This window comes from Lissotriton helveticus, chromosome 12 (assembly GCF_964261635.1).
Source record: "Lissotriton helveticus chromosome 12, aLisHel1.1, whole genome shotgun sequence".
NCBI lineage: Eukaryota > Metazoa > Chordata > Amphibia > Caudata > Salamandridae > Lissotriton > Lissotriton helveticus.
The window spans coordinates 285,377,238-285,398,449 of record NC_136073.1 but is presented as its reverse complement, the minus strand read 5'-3'; the positions used below and the strand labels follow the sequence as shown (position 1 = coordinate 285,398,449).

Sequence of the window (21,212 nt, the reverse complement as noted above, 5' to 3'; positions counted from 1 at the left end):
ATTATGAATTTTATTAAGGTAGCGGTCCGTTTAAGACATACTAGGGGAGAAGAATGAAACGTCTCAAATTTTATGCCTTTTAAGTGTTATACATTGTTTTACTGTTTGCATTTTACGCTTTGTTTATACTCTGTACAAAGGATCTTGGATATGTTTAATGACTTTTTACTATGTATATATGTGTGTGCTTTTATGGTGATTTTCAATCACCGAATAAATATTCTTTGAATTTGAAATTTGACTTCCAGGCCTCTATAATGTCTTGATCTGTATCTAGAGGTGTTATTAATGTGCTCAATGTCCCCATAATTGAGTCACAGTTTTTTGCTTTCCAAGTTAACCATTTTAGGTTGTAGGGTTGAGTTAATAATGTAAGAAACTTAGCCCGCTCTGATCAGATTGGAGGGACGGTTAGGGAGAAGGTCTGGGTGTAGTGATCGCTTCCGACTCATTCCTGTTTTTGAAAGTCCATTATGTGAGGAAACAAATCAGGGTCTACTAAGGTAAAATCTATTATAGAACCTGTTTTCCTTGTAACCCACGTGAATGCTGCTGGGCTGTACAACGAGCCTCTGCCCTTTAATGTGTGCAAGCAGAGGTTGTCCAATTTTGCTGCACATTTCTTTCCCATGATGTCTTGTCTGCTTGTATTACCCAATCTTGGCTGTATATAGCTCACTAGGTTTATCTCCTGGCCTTAACCCCTTCGACGCTGATGACGAGCTGGGCTCGTCATGAGGTAGCCTCCTCGCATGCTCATGACGAGCCCAGCTCGTGACGTAACATGCGATTTAAAAAAACTCAGCGTACGGGCGGAATTCCGCCCGCACGCATGCGGTTAAATTAAGTTCATGTTGAAGTCCCCGGTTATTAATATGTTTTCATTTGGGTAGGTGCCTTTCAATGTTTTGATTGTGATGATTAATTGCTTAATTCTTGGCCAATTCTGCTTTCCTGCTGGATGGATATAATTGTTTAGAATTATCAGGCACATTGAGGGCCGAAGATCTAGTTTGGTGCATTGCATCCAGGGGGAATCAAGGTCGATGATTTCATCTCTCCAAAGGAAGTCAGTAGAAATGAAGGTTGATAAGCTACCTTTTGCCCTTCCATGTGAGCCTCCTTTTTTGCTGGAATGAAGTATTCTTTATAATCAATTAATAGAGAGTTGTTTGTCTCCCAAGTTTCTTGGAAAAGAAGTATGTCATGCTGATTGATGAATTTTACGAAGTCGGCTTCTTCGAGCTTTGTGCTTAAACCATTTATGTTCCAGGATCCCGCAACCCCCCGCTTTCCCAGGAGATGAGCTTGGTCTAGCTCATATTGCTCACCACTGCTCTGGTTCCGATGTCACTTGGAGGTGCCCCTCGAGGTTCGCTGCTTCTTCTTGAGCTATAGTTATTGCCCTTTGTCTGAGTAAATTACCCTCATCTACCTTAGAGCTAGTCAGGTCCGGGCCTTTTGCTCCTTTTAGGATGCCCTGTTTTTGTATTTGCTGTTGTAACGGGCTTGGATACCGGGGAGGGCGCCACCTTTTTTAGCTCCATGCCCCAATTAGAGAACTCTCCCCTGTGCTGCAATATCTGATCTGTGATGTTATTATCGATCGAAGTTACTATTGTGGAATTGTGGCCTGTTTAGTTGGGATTTAATTTGAACCCTATCCTGTCCAGGTCGCAAGATTTTTTATGACTCAGGGATGGTAGTGCTTCCAATAGTTTTAATATAGACCCTCTATTCAATATGTTGTGTGGCCCCCTCAAAATGTATTGCGGAATTAACTCTACTTTTGTGCTATGTTGCTTTTTTGTGCGCTTGCTTGATGTAGCCACTGATGCCCAGGTTGCGTATTTGTCCGGTGGGGTTGGGATTAGGTGATTGAGTGTGCTTTTTTTCCGTAACCACAGTAATTCACAGCTGGCATGGCCTTGATTCCGCCCAGTAACTGTTCCCTTTTTTTCCTCCTGTGGACTTGCTACTCTCTTCTGGGCCCGCTTTTCTACTGGTGATTACCTCTTGTGAAGTGAGGGAACTTGTGCCTGTTGTGTTACCCAGGGCTGTAAGTGTGTTTTTTTGTATGTCTAGAATGGGGGGATTGAATGATTCTTGCCCTGCCTGACGGTAGAATATGCTGTACATTTTCGTTGCTTGTTGATTTATGCTGGTTTGTTGCTTTGGGCTTTCTGGATTTATTACCTCCTTTGAAGTAGAGTTTTGTGAGTGCCCATTCCCCGATCACGGGCCAGGTGTTATTTCCCTTGTTATCCCTCTCCATTAAGTCCTTATCTTTTGCATTGGACCTTATTTTTTTGGGGTGCATTACGTTTGGCCCACGATTATTTGATTTGCTTTTTGCTTTCCTCAGGCGTTTTCTTTCCCTCTTTGTGAGGGAGATAGCAAGGATGGATTGTTTGGGGCTCAAGTGTACCGATGTTTGAGAGGTGTTATTAATTGATGCCGCTTCTTGTGCTCCAAGGTAGGCTTGTTTGGACGGATCATCTGGCCTCCTTCTGTAATCTGTAATAGGAGCACATAGAGGTTCTGGGGGCTTTAATCTCTCCTTGTCTCCTTGCCTCTTGGGCTGCTGCTACTTGCCCTGCCAATTCCTTGGTATTCTTGGTCATCTGTTGCCAGCTTAGGATCTTTGTTGGGCTCTGTGGAGGTTCCCTTATGGCTCTTAGCATTTGTGACATCAAAGTTGGTACTGTTGCCAGTTTATGAATTATTTGGGGGCAGTGGCAAGTATGAAATGTGGTATCCTTGTCACGCTGAACCTTCTTTATCATGTCCGTTCAGATCTTGCAAATTAGCTTCTATCCCCTGTAAGTAGAAGGCTAGGATGTTTAAAAGTTTGACTTAAGTGTTGAGTTTATCTGCATGATATGCCATTGCATTTCCAATTGTTTCCATAGTGTTTAGAAGTTCGGCCCATATAGAAGCCATTGGAGGACTCGACGTTGCTTCAATTTCTATTTGATTTCATTGAATTGATTCCGAATGCTCCATTTGATCATTATGTAAACACTGTAGCTCATTTCTTGGTGGAGCGTTAACTGCTGTTGCCCCTGCCCTTGCATGACTGGGCTTGATGGTTTCTTGTGATGGGCACCTGCTTAGTTTGATCTGGAATGAGTTGTTAACCTTCCGTACATTGGGGGTTTTGGGTATATCAAGTTCTGTTTGTAAGGCGAGTTGGTCATAATTTTCAGCTGAGTCCACTTGCTCCAATAAGTATGGGTCTGCCATTAAGGAGGGGAAATAGGCCATTAAAAACGGACTTGGAGTTTGGGCCTGATGTTCCTAATGGAGGAGATGGCATCTCCTTCTGTTTCTTTCATAATCATGTTCGGTGATTCCAATGTTTTTGTTGGATGGAGAGGGATTCCCAGCTTGTTTCCACCACCCTGTGAACAAGAGCCTCGGCTTGCTGGAGATGTTGGGTTTGAGGGAATGAAAAAGGATCTCGAGCTTTGGGTAGTAGTGGCCTGCCTTGGACTTCTGATCGGGAGGACAGATATCAATACTCCCTGAGCATGGGGTTTTTCATTTTTGTTATTGTTATTGTTATTGTTTGTGCTGCAGACCACACTGCCTTTGCTTTGTATACCTTATATATTGTTGCTGTGCCTCAGTTCCTTGGGGTCCTCGGGGTCATTGCATTTCGTGTGGTCCCTTTGGCTTCAGAACGAGAATCTGCAACATACTTAGAAAGTCTGTTATCAGCGCCCGCATACTGGCTTTAATGCCAATACCAAAGACAGAGCCAGTACCGTGCCAGTGCCATTTACAGTTATGGGTGTGTCATCTTCTTTTGGTCCCTTTTTGGTTCTAACTGATCTTTCCTCTATTTCAACTACACTGGCGTGTTCGGTTAAGCACGGTGCAGGGCTCAACTTCCCTTGCTTTGCTATGTTTAGATGGAGTTTTATGTGGGTTATAAATTATTTTTCTGGGCCGGGCGCAGACTCGGTCTTTACCTCCATCTCTATTTCAGTTTTTGACTTGGTCCCCAGCCTTGTCCTTGGTGAGACACTTTTGGTGTCAATGTCAGTGTCCATGTCCATGTCCTGTGACCCCCTTCTTCCCTTCCTTACTCTTCCCTGTGGTTTCTGGGATTTCTCTTTGCCACCTCTGGTTTTCCCTGATTTCATGATCTTTGTACTAGAGCTTTTATTGGAGGGTTAGTGTCTCGAGTAATCCAGTTGCTTCTAAACTTTCAGGAGAGACGGGACCTGGGTCCTTGGAAACCTCTCTCATGGCAGAGGGGCAAATCTGTCAATTGTTGTTAAGTCTGGGTGTTGGGGCTGGGGTAACAGCGTGAGGCATGGGATTTAGACCAGGTGAGGGGGGATTAACGTCCCCTGTGAGACTGTCCTTCCAGCCCAACTGTCCCAGCTGCCCCAAACCTCTTGCCCAAGCCTCTTACCTTTGGATGTGCCCTCAGCCCTTCAGTCCGGAGGAGTTAACTCTCTGATGGACCCGGCGGTCAGGATGTCACAGTGTGCTGCAGTGTGCCGCATGAGGTCCAATCTGGGCCACTACCGGCAGTCCAATAATCCTGTTTTCCGAGGTGCCCTGTATGCCAGGCTGCTGGAGATACTACTCAAAATCAAACACACATACATTGAATTTTGGTATGCTATTGCTTGTACGAGAAATTTAAGCAGGCACGAGTTCAGTGCAAATGTTTACAGACAAGTCGAAAGGTAACAGGTAAAAGTGGAATTTACATTTGATTCCGGCTATGATGGGGTTGCTTTGCTTCATCATCAAGCAGCAGAGGCTGGACTTGGAAGATCGGGTCAATGACAGAAAAGAAAGTGCAAAAGTGAAAAAAGGGGAGTTTCTGTCTGATATCCCTTCCAATCTGCCAAATCAGCTGTGTAGGTTTTGAGGCCACAGTCTTGTCAGCTGGAAGGAACATCATGATTTTTTTGTTGAACAAACTGGCTGTCCGCCCTTCGACAACCACTTTTGCCTATTGTTCCATCGTCGCAGGTAAACATATCTGGCGAGTCGGCAGCGCTCCGACGGTCTTTCATCCTTAGCTCTGACAGCATCTGAATAGAGTGGGTGGACTGCCTAGTAGGCAGATGGGGAATCCAATGGAAAAGTGAAGGTGGAACTGTTACCATCAAGATCTAAATCAGGCCCTAAGTGTCAAGGCAAAAACATCCACCTGGAGGAGCCTGGCTGGTGCATCTGACCCACTCTCCATTGCAGTCATCCCGAAATTGCACCTAGTACTCAGTCTACTGTGGCCATTGACTACCATTGGTGTTTTGCGGTTTTTTCCACAATTATTACCTAACACTGTTAAAATCATATCTTGTATTTCCCTTATTGGATTGCTTGTTGTTTTGATGTCATTCTCCTCATTAAAGTATTCTCTACTCATTATAAATTGTATTGGGATTTGTATTGTGCTTTTTTTAAACTTTTTTACTGTTTTGATACTTCTAATTGCTTTACACATTTTCTGACATTTTATTTTAAAGGTTTTATATAGCACTGGCTAGACTCAGAGGTAGCAGAGCACTTTACATAAGTATCAGACCATAGTTGCAGGTTACATTGTTACAAAAGGTTACATAGTTATTAGAGCCTGGCAAACATAGTGACAAGTAAGGTTGAGACAAACGAAAGGATATATACGTAAGGGAAAAAGCAGACAAGGGGAGATATTCAGGAGAGGAGGGGGTAAGAGCAGGGGAAGTAGAAAGAATGGAGGAGGGGAAGAGGAGGGAAGGGTGATAGAACACCGCATGGAAATAGGGAGGGGAGGGTGACGAGGACACAAACCGGTAGACGAGTCAAAGCTGCGTCCAAAGTCCAGTAAACTGTGATCCCAGGGGAAGTGATATCATTTCCCCATCTGTTGCAAGAGGCTCTATAAACGCAGTGGACTCTCTCAGAGGGGTCTCTGAGACTCCAAGGGCTACATACTGGATCCTTCCCCAACAAGGGGAAAGGGAGTGCTTTGGCAAGGGGTGCAATACCATTCCTCAACTGTGAGTGGCTCCCTAGGCACGGTGGACTCTCTCAGCAGGTTCGCTGAGACTCAAGAGTATAAATATTGGATCTTTTCCCAACAAGGGGAGAAGGAGTGCTTAGTTAAAGGGTACAAGAGTACACGGGGTCTAGGCGGTGTAGCGGGCATGGGGAAAGATTCAGGTGAGAGGGGATAGGAGCAAAGGAAGTAGACAATGAGAGAAAGAGTGCTAAATGGGAACAGATATATAGATAGGAGACATGGAAAAAGAATCGTTATAGAAATTTGATGGAGGTGGGCGAGACAGGGAGACGGGGAGGAAAACTGTGCCCAAAGTACAGCTGGGTAGGTGACGGTCAGGGGATGAACCAAGGCCAATCTCCTCAATAGCTGAACAGAGCAGCTCCACTGGGCATCGGACATAGTGTTTGGACTTCGCTGTCAGGGTGGAGATGAGGAGTACTCAGAGATTGTCAGATTTAGGGGGGGGAGAAACCATGGTCCGAATGAATTCCAGATGCCATCTTGAGGACAGACACAGTCCTGGTAGGATTATGTAAGAAAGAGTTCAGTTAGGATACTTGAAAGGCAAGGTCCTGGCGTCAGGGTCAGGTAAATCAGGCGGGAAGGATCGGTAGACTACCGTGAACACAGCACAATGAAAGAGAGATGCAAGCTACGTATCTTCTTTTTCCTTTCTTATTGATACCGCCTTGCAAGTCCGCTTTGCAAGTCCATTGTCATATAGGGCACATCTTCGTGGAGTGAGCTGCCATCTTAGGTACCAGGTCAGACACAACAGACTCATATTCCTCCAAGGGAGATTTCCCAATCAGCTTTCTCCTGGCGTTGTGTAGACTCGCGGCGCAGTAGTACACGAGACACCGAGCAGCGATGTTGCTCCCAGTCCGAAAGTCTGCACTACTGTCGCGCGGATCGTGGTCACAGCATCACCCGGTCTCCGCCACACCAATGGAACGCAGGGTGCGCCTGCGCTCCGCCCCGACTCGCACAGCCCAACAATGCACACACTGCCAGCAATGCACACAAGGCCATCAATGCACACAATTACCAGGAGAGACCTTCGCTGTTTTAGATCTGCCAAGCAGTTTCCAAGGAGAATCGGGCAATTTAGCGTTGACACCATCCTTCTCAGCTCCGTGGCAACCTTGCCAGCGCCGCAGCCCAACACTATGGATGTTCCCTTCGACACAATTGCTTGTGGTGGATTACCATTCATTCCAATTAAATATGCACTTTCTTGCAGAATGTTGTTGACAAATATACTTGTTAAGCAATATTAGTCACCAAGCAGTGTGGTACTACAGTCTGTTTTGAAATTCAAGGGATCATGTCTGATTACTTGGTTTGTATTTTTCTTTTCTAGGCAGTGATCATTCGTAGTATTCTGCAGTACAATGAAAGTGAATCCAATGATGTTGTGTATGGCATTGGACTCTGCCTGGCCCTCTATTTCACAGAGCTTGGAAAGTTATTAGCTTACTGTTTGTCCTGGGCTATCAACTATCGCACAGGCATCAGACTGAAGGCCGCCTACTCCACAATGGTTTTTGAAAAGCTCATAAATTTTAGGATGCTGACACATATCTCGGTTGGTGAGGTAAGCAGTCAATTTCTTCGAGTTACTAATAATTAATGAGTGGATTATGGGAAATGCAGAGAAATTGTTGGTCATTTAATGTGTGACTTGAAAAAAAGTGAGGTAATAATTCTGTATCACTGAACTAATGCCTTATCAGACAGCTCTGATATGCCTCTAAAGGTTGTGTCATTCTAATTATAAACACTTGAGAACCTTTGAGGAAAATGAACTGCAGAAAAACAGTCAGTTTAATTTTATATAAACTCATAGATAATCATCCACTGCATCAGTTAGTATGAATTACCGAACAGTGTTGGTAGTCTTTATGTTACTGTGCCTAATACATTAGATGATTCCCACTGGGGAAGAAGAGCTGTCTTGTTTCCCTCAGGAGGAGAAGAAGCTGTCTGGTAATGTCTCTAATTCAGTCCAGGATGGCAGTGAGTCACTATTTAATTGTTGATAAGACAGAGAGAGGCACATTACTGCAGAACAAAGAAGGGGGCAGGGTAAAAAGCAGGAAAAGGGAACAGCTGGTGAAGATAGGGTTCAAATTGAACAAGAGTGAGGTAAACCCACCAAAGTTACCAGGCACAGACTGATTGGATCTCCTTGCTTATACTTCCACTACTACCCATGCCCTAAAAGAAGAAGTAAAAGTAAATGTTAGCCATATCGATAAGGAAGATGTCAGTCATATTTATAAAACATGAATCTTTTAAAGTATCTAATCTGGATGACTTACACAGAAAGAATCGCACATTGTGTCTTCTGTGCAAGACAATGTTTACCCTGGCCATCAGAGTCTCCAATAGCTCGTATCCCACTCTAAGGAAGAACCGTGCACTGCCAAATCTCCCGTCAAGTAATGATTTATTTTATTGACCAACCAGCAGTCTAACCCAGGGAAACTGAACCAGCTCTTCCTAACCCACTTAGTCTATATTCTGACACAGAGTATATTTCACAAATGAGCTAAGAGACCATTGATAGAGCACAGTAGGGAGAGTTCATGGTCCTTATGACTCTTCCCAACCAGATATGGAATTGTTCGTAGGCATAAAAGGTGGAATAGTCGTTCAGTGAGCTGATTACTTGCCACTGACATATATGTGTCTGAGGAGGCCATGAGTGCAAATTGTAGCAAGGTTCAACGTTCTACCTTTTTGAGCAAGTGAATTGAGTATAATAAATTTGATTCCTGTTTAGTCATCATAGAAATTCACTGTGTTCAATCTTCTAAGGGGTTTGAGCTGATCCCATTCCTAGACAATCCTTGGTGGAAGCTGTGTTCTCATTAAAATCCTCAAAATATTTATGAGGTTTATAATTACCAAAATTATGTTTTGGATCTTGGATTTGGAGATACAATGAGAACCTTTGAATTGCAGATAAAGTATTAGCAGCCCCTGTTTGCCCCATTCCAACATGCATATATTCAGAATGTGCTTTACTTGCCAGCCAGCACAGTTCTACATGCTTAAAATCATTGTAGCAACCCCAGCAATGTGAGCTTTAACTTTCCAAAGAAAAATCCAGACCAGTGCACAAACCTGGGTTTACACTCAAATCAACATTTGCTAAATAGTTAAAATTAAGCCTTTATCAATGTTAGGACTTTTTTTTATTAGAATCACTTGCATCTAATTCACCTGTGCCTCAAGACCAGTGCTGTTATTGATATGGAGCATTATTTGAACCCAAAGTATAGCCTACTTTTTGATGGCTCTTCATCTAACCTTAGCCTTTACCAGTTGCAATAGCATTGAACGCTTTCACCCATTCCTCTCAATTTCTTCTAGGTAATCAATTTACTCACCACTGATGGTTCTTTCTTATTTGAGGCTTCTGTATCCTGCCCGATGGCCTTAAGCATTCCAGCTCTGCTCATTATTTGCACAACTTTGTCCTGTGTAATCTTGGGCCCCACAGTCCTATTTGGAGTTGCTGCTTATCTTATATTCTTGCCTGTGCAGGTAAGAGCTTGTTATCGAAACATTTAATTTGTCTTCAAACTGATAATCACAAGACATTTGCATTAGGAGAAATGTGGAAACACTCACCCAATAAAAAACAATCATGGACACTATTCATGAAGGTATATTCATTTGTAAATGTAAGCTTATGACTAAATTTACCTTCACATGCCTGTCAGGAATTTCCTCAATGATACTTGGCTGGTGTAAGTTCCACCGCAAGTGCAGTGTTCTCTGCACCTAGGGGATGTTATAAGGCCTGGTGATTAGCTTTGGAGACTGTTGAATGCCTTACATAGATGTGTGTCAGAATTCACCAACTCCTCTTGCTACCTTTCCCCTCCTAAGAAGGGTCAGGCTTTTACTAAAGACAAGTGCTTACATAAATCCCTTCCCAAGGTGGGAAGGGAAATGGAGCACTCCTAGATTTGGTAGGGATGTGTGGAAGGGGCTTTTCCACTGTGAAGTATATTGTCCCCGTGAGGAAACAAAATAACATATCTGTGTTTGCACAGGGGATCTGCTTCCCCATACAGAGTACTATCCCCTGGAGGACTAGGCACAGTGGGAAATATATTGTCCAAAGGAGTAAAAAAATAAAAACGCGTGTTTGCATGGAGGATACTTTACCCCTGTTTGAAGTACTTCGCTGCGGAGAAATTGACAAAATAGTCATAGTATCCAGTAGGGAACATCGCATGACCTGTCCATAAACAGTCATGTAAACATGATCCTGGTGCAGCTTCGTATATCCATGGAGATTCCTAAGAACATTTGTGACTCCCAGAAAGTAAAAACAACTGCAATCATGATAGAGCAAGATTTCGCATCGCGACTTGCTCGAGTCAAGAACCTCGAAAATCTATTATAATCTCGTAACTTAAATTGTTTGTTTTACTAATTTTATGTATTTTTAATGTGCGTGGGTATCATAGAGACGCTTGCCTATGTGTTCTACTAATACGATTAATCCTTGTCCCTAAAATGGCCGCTGCTTGCCTTTTCGTTCCTGCGCATGCGTTAGGCATAGTCAGCTGACATGACGCAGTCAGAATTCGAGAGGGAAAAGGTGCGCATGCGTAATAGCAATAACGTGCTGAAGCTTTGTGCTGCTGCTCCTGTGATGTTATTCGTTGCACTTATTCACTAATGCATAGAATATTTTTATAATGATGAAACTAAAGTACGAACTTATAACATGTAATACATTCATTTATATTCTATGTATTAATTTGTTTTCGCTTACTTTTCATGTATCCTCGACACTGAGGGGTGATGGGGATGGAGAGTCCATCTTGGAGGGTACTTCTGCGCAGAATCACTCGATGGTGCGGTGGCATTGAAACCAAGCCAAAGAAGGTTGATGCCAGAGCCAGCCTGGGAACGTGCACCTTCACCCAGCAAGAGCATCTAGATAGTATTCTATTGTATCAAATTGTATTCTTTCCATTGTATTCCCTGCGACTTCTCGTGGGAACCCCAATCTTGCTAGGCGGCACCCTAGGATGCTAAGTAGGGCTTGTAATAGTCTGTTCTGATTGGTGTGTTAACCAAATGCTACCTTAGGACCAATCCAAATTGTGGATTCTGACACTTTGCAACATTTGGGGGGTGGTACCCTGTCCCAAAACAGAATATCTACCCTGGGTTCACCTAGGGAAATTGTCCGACTTGTCTGAATAGCTGACCTGTCACTGACCCAACGCACTCAATAGGTGACCTGATACAGAGCGCTGCGGAGCACTCTGTCCGAAATTGACCATAGACTAAGGTTTTACTAAACCTTAAAAGTGCTGGCGGAGCACTTTGCTGGGGAGTTCGCTGACCCAATCGGGGTTCTGATCAATAGCTGCAGAGAGGGTGGAGCGCAGGCGTTGCTTCCAAACTGCGGGTGCTGGTCGTGTCCTGGTGGTCCTGTCCTGATCCTAATCTGAGGGTTTCCTGTCCTGTCCTGGGTGTCCATTCTGCACCTGCTGTCCATTGAGGGGTATCCTTCCTTGAGGGTTTCCTGTCCTTAACTGACCCGTGGCCAGGGTTTGGTTTTTCACACCAGTCTAGGTAAATATCGCTCCGAATCTCTTGAAACTGCACCTTTCTATTTTTCTGTCTTTGCTTCAATAAAGACATATCTTTGCATATGATAAGTTTTCCATGCTTTCTGCAACTCATTGCATCTCATGAAACGTATGCATTTATTTTCATAGCATGTTCCTATGTTACCCTTCCTTTTACAAATCATTTTTCCTATTTGCTGTTTATAACTTGGTTGATGTGTTCTATAAATGTTCTCACTAAACTGAATGAAGAGATTTTCTGAAGTTATAGCGTGTCCTATTTTTCACGTTAATCGAACTGTTTAGATTTCTAAGTTTTCCCATTCCATAGTACAAATGATACCTGCCCTAGTTAATTCTTCATCACCCATATTCACTCTTGTATGATTAGTTTACTAGCTTAGCAGGTTCCTAGTCGCATTTCTCTTGAATCCAAAGGGTTTTGTTATCTTGCTTACTGACTATCTGCTCAATGTAAGTTGGATTTTCACACTGATTTGAACTTTATATAAATTTTATAAAACTTCTAGTTGTCCGTGGTTATTTTATGAAAAGTAAAGGTCATTTATTGAAGAGTATATTATTTTGCTGCCTTTCCTTTTACAGCTAGCTCCCTGATCCATTATGGTCATAGGTACCCATAACGGTGGATGGTAAGTCGGTACACTAGAAATAATCGAAAGGAATCCCACAATTATTGGTAGTAGATTGTGACGTCATCCGATCAATGTATATGGTGATTTGAAATATATGGGCCCGAAGCCGGAAGTGGCGAAATTATTGGTCGGGTGACCCGCGATCTCTAGCAGTAATTTTCTGGTAGCAGAGTTATGGTTAGGGAATAGTTAAAGGTTAGGTAGGACTAGTTAGTCTAGCTAAGTCGGAAGCTGCTAGTATATTGATGCTGCTACAAAAGTAGGCACTTCGGGAGATCTGATCAATCACTTGAAATGTTTGCTTTGAAAAATTATGAAATGTTTTAAACTGTTTTTCTTATTGTTGTATTGATATATGTATTAACCTATTTTGTCCGTAAATTGTTAAATGTTTGTTGGGAATCCCCGGGGAATTGAATAGCGAGTGGTGAATAGAATCCATTCGTGTTGAGGTCACCTGCTCTAAGGAAGGTTGGTGCAGGTTAGGCAGAACTGGAAGCACTAACTAGGGTTTTTTTCCGAATGCATGTTTGAGTAAATGTTAGTAACGAGGTTCATTGGCAAAATTCCTATTGTGGCGTAACCTAGTAAGGGTCACATCGGAAGAGTAGCAGGTTCATCGGAGCTTGGGTGAAAGCAAAGGGGCTCGCTGGGGAAACCTTAGTCTCGGATAAATCCCGGTAAAGTGGATGAGTCTAGGGGAGTAACAGGTTCTCCGATGCTAGAGTGAAGGGTAGGCAGAGAAGATCTATCCGTAGCGAGTGAAAAGTAAATGGAAGTAGTTTACTTGCAGTGAAAAATTTCTTTCTATTTTAGACACTTGAGCACGGTGGCGAATGTGTAATTGTTGTAAAATAACCAAGCACTAAGCACTTTAGAAAGTAAGAAAGTTTCCGTTACCTTGTGAAGGAGGGAGTCAGTCGCGAAGCCGCTCTGACGTCACTCCGTGCCGCGCTGGGATTGGTAGACGCAGCGGGCTGGTAGCGGAGCTGGAATTGTAAAGGAGGGGTGAGCGCCGAAGCGTGAGAACTGTCTCGCGAAAGGGCCGCGCACCCATTGGTCAAAATTATTTGAACTCGTGCACCCCATTGGTCGCACGGAATTACAAGACGCATTCTGATTGGGAGTAATTTTGTAAACAAAGTTAAGCGTAGGAATCGTATGTGGCACTCGTACAGACCGCATACTAGACCCGATCCGAGAGATTTGGGATTTGAAAGAGATCAGTTTAAAGGCATAAAGCAAGACATTATGTACGGAAACAAGCGAAAGTTGTCCCTTGTAAATAAAGTAAAGAATTATTTCAAGAAAGATAAGCAGATTAAAACTAGAGAAGGTGTTGTCATTCCACCACCAAATACTCCCGCATCTTTTATGATGTTCGATAAAGGGTACAACACATGTGTATGGTTGGAAAATTGAGCGGAATACACGAAAGATGACGGAGTATTGGCTTTTCCGTTAGACGGAACATTTAACAGCAGGATTCTATTTAATCTAAGAACCCGAATGAATGACTTACATCCCAGATCTAGATTAACGCAGTACGAAGCCCTAGAGGAATGGGAGATTGAGGCTTTTGAGAGGGACAAGCCCTGATTGGATAAAGGATTGACAAAATGTTATCCAAAACTGAAGCAAGAAGCCCGAGCCCAAAAGATGAAACAATGGAGGCAGAGTATGATTGTTGAGGGACTGTTTCCCATGATGCCAGCAGAGGATCCTCCTGGGGGGGCAAAAGGACAGAGAAATCCAAAAACTGGGGGCCCCTCGGAGAATCGGATGACGAATTATTAGAGGACATGTGCATGAGAAGTCCGCCTCCTTATAATGAAGGACACCGACCTTCAAGTGCAGGGGATATTCCCCGGAGACCTCTACAAGGGGAAGAGGTCAGGTACGCAAGTGTAGGAGGGGGTTATCTAATTCCTCCTTATACTGAGAGTCTAGGACCCGTAGAAACCAGAAGTATTTACCCAAGGAGACCAATTGGTGGGGAGATGGGATATTCACGTGAAGGAGATTTTTGCTCTCGTCCCCCCTACGGAGGTGAGGTGAGGTCCTTAGGTTCAGGAATGCCGCTATTAAAGCCACCGGATGAGGAAGATCCGAGAATTCTAGGCACAGGAAGTTTGTTCCAAAAACCTAATTATGGCGGAGGACCGAGTGAGACACATCCCCCTGCCCCGAGTTATGCTCCCACTCTAACCCCACAGGTGTTACATGACAAATCTTTGGACAGGTTATTAGAAGAGAAAGAGCGAGAAGCGCTAGCAAAGCAGAGAGCTGATATAATACAGAAAATGTCACAGCTAAATACAAGTCCTGAAGCCTTAACGATCCCAGTAACTATCGGACCGGTGGTTCCGTTGTACGGGGACCGTCAAGGGAGTCCGAAAACTCCAGTAATTACTCCTGTCATTGCACCGACCAGACCAGAACCCTTAATTGTAGATGACCAGACAAGTGAGTGTGAGTCGGAGGTCTCGCTGCTAGATCTGCCCGTTAGAAATGCCGGAAAAAGGATGCCGAAAAGACATAATCCTTTTAATGCGAGGGAAATTCAAATGGAATCGACCTCGGGTACTAAGAGTGTCACATTGGTGACTCCTGAAGAAATCGAAAGATGGAGTCAAGAATTTGAAAAACAAGCGTCCCCAACGAAACCTTTAGATCTCTACAAGCTGAGAATAGAAATAGAGGAATTGATGGCAGGAAACGTAGGATTAGACAGATTAAATACCTATTCCGAAGACGAAATGCTGTTTATCTGCAAGAGTCTCACCCGAAATACTCGAGTACTTCATGAAAAACTGACAGACACTGCTGCTAGCATGGGAATAGATATTTCAAAATCGAAACCTCTGCAGAAACCATATAGGGCAGATTTCTCAGACAAGGATTTGGAAAACTTGAATGTTTCAGGGGAAAAAGCACAGGTCAAAGAACTATTGACAGTATTACAAAAATGGGGAGATGTGGAAAGATGGAAAGCCAGATGGGCCAAGAAAAAGGATGAGGCCAGGTCTAGGCAGGCAACTCCTGAATTTGTTCTAAAGGAAGCTGACAAACCAGAACAGTTATGCCCTATGCGCGAAGTACCAGATGGAAAATATGTACACGTTCCATGGTCCAGACAGGATATTGTATCCTTTACTAATGATTTCCCGAAATTACGAGAAAAAACAGTGGATTGGTATAGGCAGGTAGAAAGATTCGTAAAAGTGCAAAAATGCCTGTGGAAGGACCTGGATGGGTTCTTCGACATAGTGGTCCCTGTAGATCTATGGACCGAATGTAAAATATCCATAGCTTGGCCTAGTGAGGAATACGCGAGAGATGAAAAAACAGGAGAACCATCAAAGGAAGTAATGAGAAAATATGATCAGGTAATTCAGCATTTGAAATCAAAAGTGCCCGCAAAGGAAACTGATTGGACCAAGATAGATAGAACCACGCAAGAAAGAGACGAGACAGTGCATTCCTTTTATGAAGTTCAGTTTATAACTTTATTCGAATGTTTAAAAAAAAAACATCATAAAAGTATACAGTTAAAAACATTACATATACATGATTCACAAAATGATGAACAGGGATAACCTTGTCACATGGTGTGCGGGTTGCTGCACATAAATTTACGGGAAAACCATACTAAGTCTAGCTCTAATAGATTTCAGGATAAAAGTGGCAGTAAAAAAACATAAATCAGGGCTTGAGAGTGAGAAAAGAAGTCTCATGGCGTTACCTGTGGTATACATGGAATATTTAAGGAACATAGGCTTGAGGTAACAAATACGCTGCGCTTTATACAAAGGACATAGTAGTAAAAAGTGCGATGTGCTTTGTTTAGTAAAACCGTCACATGGACAAGGAGTAACTGGATGAGATTTCATTGTTGGGAAGGCAACCAGGTTATGTACTATACCTAATCTCAATCTTGAGAGAACAAACTGGTGAGACTGTCTGTGGATAACATTAAGGTACATAGGAATACCACGACTATCATCTTTCAATGAAAAGTGAAAAATATGTGTGGAATATTCTCTGGTAGCATAACTTCGCACATCCGATTTCGCCCTAAGATAATCATTTTTTAGTTCCTGTTTGCTTAGTGAATTCAAACAGGTGGGGTCGTTACATAAGTCCATGTCAAACAGGTCCTTGACAGTCGTAACTACATATTTTAACCATGGGATACTTAAAACTTTATCCAAGAGTAAGCAGTCCTTGATGATGTCTTTGGTAAAGGCAGTTTCCGTCTTGGTAAAAATGGATTTCCATACCAGCAATGGCCTTAGTCCGGTAAGATCGGACAGGTAATCCAAATCTAGTTCCGAATGAGTTAAAACAGTAGATGCAGAGGAGGGAAGACAAAGCAGCCGTTTGATGAACTTGTTTTCTTCAGTTTGCAGGGCCCTGGCATTGCAGTGTCCCCACACCCCCGAACCATACAATGCTATCGAGGTACATCTATGGTTGTGTATAGTCAGCATGTCAACAATACGGCGGCTTCCTACTTTAGAGGCAAAGCGGAAGACGCCTGAGGATGCTTTCCCCATTCTGGCTTTGACATTAATCTCCTCTAGGGCCCACGATCCTCTGTCATTAAAAGTAACACCCAAATAACAAAAATTGGTAACAGTTTCAATATGGTTTTCCTTAAAACAGAAGGGTTTAAAAAGTTTCAGCTTTTTCCCACACACCATGACAAACGTTTTAGAGTTATTGATTTTAAGTTTCCTTCTCTGTATAAAATCATAGAACCCGTCCATCAGTTTTTGGAGGCCTATAGGGGTCCTAGACAGTAGAACCGTATCGTCGGCATAGAGTAATACCGGTATTGGGGTGCCTCCTACTTGGGGGGCATCAGCATGGATTTGCTTTAATTCTTGCTCAACCGAGTTAATGAAGAGCGAAAAAAGCAACGGGGCCAATACACATCCCTGTCGGATGCCAGATCTTACTCTAATCTTTCGAGTGCACTCCCCCTCTGGGCCATAGCGGATTTGGGCAGATAAATTTGAGTAAAGTGTGGCTAAAAAATGAATAATATCAGGGGGGGCTCCCATACCCAGTAAAGTTGTCCATAACAGGGCATGGTCGACCAGATCAAATGCACTTGAAAGATCTGCGAAACACAAAAATAGTGATCCCGGCTTGGCCTTGGTGTACTTCCCTATTAAAAGGTTCAGGTTGATACATTGTTCAATCGTACCAAGGCCCTTTCTGAAGCCATATTGGGATGGGGCAAGAATGTGGTTATCTAAGGCCCAATCTTCCAAACGTGCTAACAGGACCCTACTCAAGATTTTTAGTGAGGAATCCAGAAGGGAGCTAGGGCGGTAGTTTTTAGCCTCTCCTCTATCCCCCTTCTTATAAATTGGGATAATAATGGATTCACCCCAGGTAGAGGGAGTCCTGTTATCCATAGCAGCGTTAAAAGCTATGGTCAATAATGGGCTCCAGAGAGCTGGATCAAATTTGTATAGGTCGATTGGTACCCCATCTGGGCCTGGAGCCTTTCCCCCTTTACTATTCATTATTGCCATATCCACCTCATGGGTCGTGATTCTCGGAGTTTCAACTGGGGTAATGCAGATAGAATTAAAATTGTCATAGGGCTCTCCAATAGGATCAAAGATCCCTGAGAAGTGGGACACCCAGCCATCTTCACTAACTTGGGCAGTGAGAACAGGGAATTCCTCTTTTTGTAGGAAAGGGCTGTTGATGGTACTCCAGAATAGTTTGCTGTCCCGGAGAGCTGCAGCTTTGCTCAGATCTTCCCAGGCTATTTCTCTTAATTCTTGTTTCCTGATTTTGAGCTCATTTTTATAATTGGCCCTCAGAGATGTGACCACTTCCCTGTCTCTCGGAGTTGTGGAGAGGGCAAGTTTAAGGGCTTTTAGTGCCCTTGTACATGCTTGGTTAAACCAACCCTGTGTATCCCGTCTAGTTTTAGCCTTCTTTGTAGTGAGGGTTTGCTTAATTATGGCACCCAACTTCTCAAAGTTATTTACAGATTGATCTGGGGGGGCTTCCGTATCAAGGCAACTAAGTATCGTATTTAGGCCAGCTTTCACCACCCTACAATGTAAATTCTCTGCTTTTTCCCCACACCACTTGATGCGAGTCCCATTTGGTCTACATGGGATAATGTCGTCAACAACCCTACCGGAAAATACATCCCTATGGTGCTCACAGTATATGGTCATAGTAAGAGCATTGTGGTCACTCAGACCGAGGTCTAAGATCTGTGGGACCGAACAATGGGGAGCTACCCGGTTGGAAATGATCAGGAAATCAATGATAGAGGTAGTGTTTCTCCCCGTGAAGGTTGGCGCCAAGTTACCCTCATTGTCAGGGGCATGTTGGTGGATGGATACATCAGATTTTAACATCAGGTTGTTAAGGGAAGTGCCGTATGGGGAGTGTAAAAAGTGTAGTAGATTCTCCCCATTTTCCCCATCGTATCCACATGTAGTTGAGTATGAGAGGGGGCAAGTTCTGATGTTAAAATCTCCCCCCCAAACAATATCATACGATACAGTCGAATTGCAGAGAATGGGATCCAAAACAGATTCGAGTTTGTCTACTACAGTGGTACTAGAAGGGTCAAAGATGTTATTGTAGTGATTAATCAGCAATAAATTTCTGTCCCTGCCTACTGATATTTCCAAAATTTGCGAATGGGACCCCACTATGTGGCTTTTCCTTACATGTATAGGGAGGTGTACAGACAATCAAATCAGTAATCCCCCTTTGGCCCTCCCCATTGCAGATTCTACCGCATTACAGTTGTATGAAACAAAACCATCATAAAAAATATCTTCCACTGACCACGTTTCTTGCAGACATAAAATGTCAAAGTCCACAATGTGTTCCCTCCAACCCAGGGCTGAAACTTTTTGCCGCCACCCAGCAATGTTCCAGCTCGCCAATAAATATCCCTTTAGCCTTGGGTCCTGTACTGTATTAGTGTGGGTAGTTGGGATAGAAGGTGCAATATGGGTCATATCTGGAGGGATCAGGTCCGGTTCAGTGGGGGTAGCTGGGGTAGGAGTGATGGGAATGGTTTCCGAGCATTGTGTAGTAGGGATTATAACCGGTGGAATCTGGACCGGTTTGGTGGGGATAGCTGGGATAGGAGTTGGTAAATGAACCGTATGTAAGGCATCAGAATTAGCTAGGACATGGGTCGGCTCCATGGAGGAAGAAACGGAGGAGGAAGAGACGAGGTGTAGTCAGTCGACTCCCTCTAGGCCATCTAAGCAGCCAAAACGGTTATGATCCGTGAAGGGGTGGAATTGGGGTGCGTATTGAGGTTGTCTAGGTGGTCTAGCATCATACGCTCGTTGCCTACCCCTCCGTTCAACAACGGTCCAGTCCCCTCTTCTCGGTTGGTAGTGGGTGTTAGTTGGTGGAAAGAAATAGGAAACAGGAAGGGTCTGGATGGTTGAATCAAAGGATCTATTGAAACCTGCACATATATGAGATACAGTGCGGGGGTCTCTGAAACTAACGGTTAGGCAGTCCCCATTGATGTTTTTAGGGGTCTTGCCTATCCAAGGAACCCTCCTGACCATAATAATTTCGTTGTGTAAGTGGCACGGGAGTGGTCTGTTCCAGTTGAGCCATTTTATTACTTTATTTTTCAGGGAGCTAAAGGTTTCTGATTCCCCTGTTTCTAGTGGTGGTACTCCGGCTAAGATGACAGTAAACCGATTAGCCTCCGGTGGAAGATCAGGCCGTCTAGGTCTAGGGGTATTGTGTACCTCACTCGGTGCTCCCTGGTTTCCCTCAACCATATGGGCTGGTGGATTAAATTGACTCAGTTGTTGACTCGCCACATTATCGGCTGTTGGATTATTGGACTGAGGGAGGATATGGGTTGGTATACAGGTATTCAGTGAGGGGATATTTAGTTGATTCGAGTGCGGGTTGGGAGGAGCGGCGATCAGAGGAGTTATAATAGTCGGAGGGATATGTTGGCTCTGGAGGTTACCAAGGGTGGCTAAAATGAAGGCAGATGTTTTCTCTACATTGGATATTCTGGAGCATAGCCTATCCAGTTTAGCCTCTAATGGGGATATGATTGATTTAAATATGGCCACGGCCCATTCCATGGATATTTCTCTATTCGGGAGGTGGACGTCAGGGGGGTTAGTAGTGGTCTTGGGTGGCACCTCCCGCACTTTAGCAGATTTTACAGCTCTTCCCATTTTAGTTTCTTTCTTATTATACACTCTTTTCCGTTTCCTCACTGCACCCTCTCTTTCCCCTTGGCTCTTATTCTCTGTAGTACTCACATCAAGGTGGGATAAGAGGGAGACATTATTGCTTATGGGGACACAGTTAAGGTCAGCCACAATGTCAGTTGTGGTAACCAGGGTAGCCAAGGGGCCAGAATCTTCTCTAGGCGGGGATATTGTCTCCGTAATAGCAGACTGATCGCTATTTCTATTGGGCGTTTTAGCGTTAGCAAGGGGTCCTAAGGATGATTGTTTAAGGGAGATGAGATCAGTTGACAAACGCTTTTCCAGTATGACTATCTCCTTGTCTATAATATTATTAGCCCTTATGAGGAATTTCTCCATACCTCCGGCGGTTGACAGGCTACAAGTTAAGGAGGATTTGATCCTATTGTCTCTGCCAGCCATAGTCCTTATAGAAGGAGACTCACACAGGTAAGAGGGGTGGCCCGGTCCGGTCACTCCGGGTCACGAACGGCCACAAACGGTCCCGCCCTTGTCCCGGGCTTCTCCCGGCGCCCTCCCGCGCGCTCCCGCTCAGCGGGGGTGACGCTTCCCTTTTGTTGATGACTAATTGGTCTAATTGGTCTCTAGGGGCGGAGCCGGCAGGGAGAGCAGCCCAGGTGGACACGGGCGCGCGGGGACTCCTGGAGCTTGGAGTCCACCGCTACACACTCGCAGC

General features: G+C 44.0%; 1 protein-coding gene across 1 annotated transcript in view; it reads left to right on the top strand.

Annotated features, from left to right (window-relative positions):
* LOC144798009 (ATP-binding cassette sub-family C member 12-like) overlaps nt 1-21,212 on the top strand; it is a 2,245,771-nt gene that overhangs the window by 453,203 nt on the left and 1,771,356 nt on the right. Inside the window, exons 5-6 of the mRNA XM_078668799.1 lie at nt 7,380-7,613; nt 9,398-9,571. Coding sequence (XP_078524925.1) covers nt 7,380-7,613; nt 9,398-9,571 — 408 coding nt within the window. The remainder of the gene's footprint in view (nt 1-7,379; nt 7,614-9,397; nt 9,572-21,212) is intronic.